The 4579-nt window shown below is 35.4% G+C and overlaps 1 protein-coding gene across 1 annotated transcript; it reads right to left on the bottom strand.

Moving 5' to 3' along the window:
• Positions 1-1021: 1021 nt before the first annotated feature.
• Positions 1022-3900, bottom strand: NPVF (neuropeptide VF precursor). The gene is made up of 3 exons (XM_069799698.1): positions 3760-3900; positions 1588-1960; positions 1022-1077 (listed from the first exon to the last, which is right to left on the bottom strand). The coding sequence occupies exons 1-3, from the start codon at positions 3898-3900 to the stop codon at positions 1022-1024; spliced, it is 570 nt and encodes a 189-aa protein (XP_069655799.1).
• Between the last annotated feature and the right edge of the window lie 679 nt (positions 3901-4579).

Raw genomic sequence — 4579 nt, 5'->3', positions numbered from 1 at the left:
ACAGAGGAATTGGGACATCTACAGGGCAGATCTTGTAGGACATTAGGGAGGGCATTATCTCAGATATAAAACCCAAGATAACTGCATTACAATGTGGCTTTGGTTAGATGTTATTCCTCTGTGGGGGTCCAAGAAGCTAGGTTTTATTTGTCGCAAATTCTTGACAAGTCGTGTTTCAGATTTATATCTAACATGACTCATAAACAACATGAAAAGTGCTTTCTCTACATTTTACTTGATTTTCTTTAGGTGCATACGACACAAAGGGTACCAGTGGCTTTGATCCTGCTCTTCTGTTTGTTATTCACATCATAGGCTTCTTTTTATTGTACCATGCTTCTTTATTCATACTATGCTTCTTTTAATTTTGCTTAAAATGCTTTCAGTTATACAGCCATTGCTCTGAAATCAGGTTTTACAACCTACAGGACATAAGTTGCACAGAAGTAAAGAGAATTATACTACACTGCCACTGAAGTAATTACTACAACAGTTACTACAATTATCATTGCCTTATACATCAAGGGTTTGTACAGAATAAATACATTATTCATAACATGAAGACAGGTTTGCATTTCAGTTCTCATATGTTTCCTTTTCATGACCTTTATTTTTGAAAACACATTGCAGCTTTTCCAAGTCTTTCAGATTCTGTCTTCATGATTTCATTCCAGTATTAACGTAACTGTTAGAATTCATGTCCCTAAGAATATCAGACAAATAAAACAAAATCTGTTATAATCAGGTAAGACAGTGAGAAAGGAATGAAAGAAACCAAATTAAATAAAAAAGAATCTTGGCTTCTGACATATCAGTTATCTTTCCTGGCCTGAACTTCTACTTTATGCAAGTCAAGAGTAGCCAACTGAAACTTGGTTCCAAGACAAATGGACAGTTCAGATAAAGCAGCATATATGATAAGAAGGACTGTTATTGAAGAGATGGTTTAAATTATTCTTAGTAATGGGCAGGAAATATTTTTCCTATCCTGAAAAAATTTCAGAGACGTTCAAAAAATTATTCATCTTAACTTGGAATGAAAAATCAAAATCTCGAACATTGTCTCAATAAGACAATCTGCAAAAAAAAAAAAAGTTTGGATGAGAAAAAAACACCAGCATTTTCAAAATGCTGCAATTCACCTTAGAATTTTGTCTTTTTTTAAACTCTAATTTACATAAGTTTAGAAAATGGAAGAGTAATTTTTTAGGTAATCTTGTTTGATCATTTTATAGGGCTGAAATGGGATATTTTAATGATCTGAACCTTTTTCACCAAAGCTTTAAACTTTTCAAAATGAAACCTGATCTAAAAAGTGTTGTCAAACTTAATCTTGTCATATGAACTTTTTCAGCTTTGGCTATTTGGCATCTTCTCATTAGAAAAGGTTTCATAAAGAGATTCTCTACTAGTTCTTGTGATGAGACTTTTGATTTGATGACCTACAAATCTTTCTTTTGGCAAACTGGACTCATATTGAAATGCTTAGGGAATATCCCTTAAGGAAGTCTGATTGTATGTGATCATTGCTAACCTGTGATTTAATATGCATTTTAATATATGGCTTGAACACTTACATAGTATTACCTGGTTCAGATTCCTGAATGTCTTGAGACAGATTGACAGACAGTGACTTCCCAAATCTCTGTGGCAAATTTAGAAGTGATTGACTGGAACTTTTAATAAGGGGAGATCTCCCAAGCCTGTGTGATACCTTTGGAGCATGCCTAAGTATGTTCTCTCCAAAAGCTCTCCCAAATCTCAAAGGCAAATTAGCAATTGGTTTAATGCTTCTTTCTTCTGGATAATTTCTTCCGAATCTAAGAGGTAAATTAGCAACTGAATTTGGCATCTTGTTTACTGTAGGAGGGTTCATTTTAATGATATTTTTTGATCCCCAGTCTTTCATTTCTTCAAAATTGAGACTCCTCTGCTTTTCTTCCAAGATATTATCTTTAATCTAAAGAAAAATAATTAAAAAAAGGATACTATCATTTTATAGGGCATTACTCCAGGTATTAATCTTACAAAGTATTCATTTTCATATCTCCTTAGAAAGCTGCTAGGTAACACTCTTTTTTGGATATCTAATGCTTTTTAGCTGTATTTGCTAAACTTCATTGTAATGTGAGCTACTTCATATGTAATACTTCACATGCAGACATTGCCCTGCTTACCTTTTCAGTACACTGACCACAAGAGCATATCTCCATATCAGTATCCACAACTGATCAAATGGTGTCAGCTGGAAATATTTCTGGGCAAAGGTGTTGGTACCTGTGCCATCAGTTAAGTGTGGAAAAGAGTCATTGTCAGGTCCACATTTGCTAATATCACCAACTGAAGTTGTCTGGAGGGGAAGATGTTGACCATATTTAGTGACTTGACACAGACCTAGCCTCTTACTCATCTGGTCTGGATGAACAGGAGGATGGGCCAAGCTACCTGAAGGTGTAGCTCATTTCTTCCTAAGCATTGGGTGGATGCTTTTGACCCAGTATCCTGCTGGGCTAACAGCCAGGGAAATGAATGGAAAGCATTTGGGTCAAGTCCACATCATGCCTGTTCTGGCCTTGCAGCATAGAGATTGCACTGAGCTTTAAGTTGCTTTCGTCCTCCACTAGTCCACAAGATGCATTAGGAGCTCCTGCGCTCCTAATTTTTATGCAGCCAGCACAAAATCTACCTTCTGTGTCTGTGCTGGCATACAATGAAGAACTGAGCCTGGTATATTACCTGTCTCATGATGTAAAGGACAGCTGTTGTGTGAAAAATAGCTATATCAACATGACCCTTTCTTATACGGCAGTGTTCCTTCCCTGGGCATATTGAAAGTCACTTATTTTTGTGACAAAAATAAGGTTCCAAGGCTTAACAGCAAATAGGTACAAATATGTTTTTTAATTTCAGTTAAAGACACAAATGCTACTAATCCTCATTTCAGTTCCTTGTCCCTATTTGGGAGCTTCTCCAGCTACTGGGAGAGAAGGGGAATGAACCATTCTAGTTCATACTCCATGATTAAAACATTGAATAAACTATCCCTCTGATTGCACCTGCACACCCCTTCTGAAGTATATAAAAGTCAGTGAGCTGAAGACCAGAGGATTTCACTAGCATAATTAAAGTTGTATTTTGGTTTGAAGAATCTTTATTACACCAGTGGTGATGAGTCAAAAAGAGAGGTTGGCTTTCATTTCCCAGGGAGTATTTGCAGGGCAGACAAGAAAAATAATATAGATGAACTGTGCAAATTTCATTTGGCATCTATTGAGACATAATAAATGTGCAACCCTGCAAAGATATTTTTATAGTCAATTTCCAGAGTAGAATTTTAAGACCATTAACTATATTAGATTTATAATGTTCTCTGTTTATCATTATTCTTTGAGTATTACAAGCATGCCTTTATTAATTTTGGATTAATAATGTATCTGTTATATTATGTGCATAAAATGCCTGGCAGGAATGTTAATTGAGGCCCCACTGTGTAAGTAAGAAACATTTCAGAAAAAGTCTGAACCTAATCGCAAGGCTGTATTGCAAGAAAATTGAAACATGAATCGATTTACAGAGTATGTGTGTCCGAGCATATGAATTTCCTGAAAATTCTTTCAACAAGCTTTTTTCATGCTGCTCATGCTCTAAGGCTGAATATACTGTGCAATGAGGTTAGGAGAGCCTTTGCCAAAAAATTCAAAGTGCTCAGGATCTGACCCACAGTTCCCCCAAATAACGTCATAGTAATACAGATCTTACCTCGTAATATTTATCACCATAGTCTTCCGTGCTCTGCAGACTGGACTTAATCGGTTCATCTAGGCACATACTATTCGATGTTAGAAAGACCTCTGTCACTAAAGCAAATAGAATAAACTCCTTTATTGAAATGACTTTCATTTTTCTCAAATTAAGCTTACTTAGAGAGCTCAGAATCTGTACAGATAAGAAAACTGCCATCATTTTATATGATCAGAAAACAAAAAGATTTTGTTCCCTATGACATCAGTCTCAAAAGCTTCGATCCTTAATATTAATTAGGGAAGTAATTTGAATATATTTGAAGAATGTTGGGAATTTCTTTTGTGAACCTTTTTAACCAACATAGCTTCTTGTTAGGGACACGCTGACTTTACAAATATTTTCTTCTGGTGAAATATGTCTTAATTAGCTAAATTTGAGAGCCATAACACTAGGGACTTAAAACAGCCACAATGTTCCATCACCAGATGACAAAACCACCTTGTTTCTTTCTTTTGTATCAGTGTCCTCAGAAGGACTATGAAAGGAAGCTTTCTCCATGTATGTATTCTTCTGCTTAAATGATCCTTTTGGACCTTATAATGCTTGTTTATAGTTATGTACAACTAGGGACATTTGGCCCATTGAAATCAAGTGCTGTCTGTTGAAGTTGTTGATCAGGTCATAAGAGTTGTTATGCATCAATGAGATCTATTGACGTACATAGTATCTATGCTCTAAATTGAACATGTTAATTTGCATTCAGACTGAATTAGGAACATGCTTTTAAAACCATACCCATCAGTTAAATTTTTAGAAATTTCAAAGGTTATGTTAC

Source organism: Haliaeetus albicilla, chromosome 2 (assembly GCF_947461875.1).
Source record: "Haliaeetus albicilla chromosome 2, bHalAlb1.1, whole genome shotgun sequence".
NCBI classification, from domain to species: Eukaryota; Metazoa; Chordata; class Aves; order Accipitriformes; family Accipitridae; genus Haliaeetus; species Haliaeetus albicilla.
The sequence above is the reverse complement of the archived record's forward strand: the minus strand, read 5'-3'. Positions and strand labels throughout refer to the sequence as shown.

Excerpts from the sequence above, each read along its gene's own strand:
- NPVF (XM_069799698.1), bottom strand. The coding sequence starts at position 3,900 with ATGAAAGTCATTTCAATAAAGGAGTTTATTCTATTTGCTTTAGTGACA. Across the intron at positions 1,961-3,759 it reads ATGGTGATAAATATTACGAG|ATTAAAGATAATATCTTGGA; the intron begins GTAAGATCTGTA and ends ATTTTTCTTTAG. Across the intron at positions 1,078-1,587 it reads CATTCAGGAATCTGAACCAG|ATTGTCTTATTGAGACAATG; the intron begins GTAATACTATGT and ends TTTTTTTTGCAG.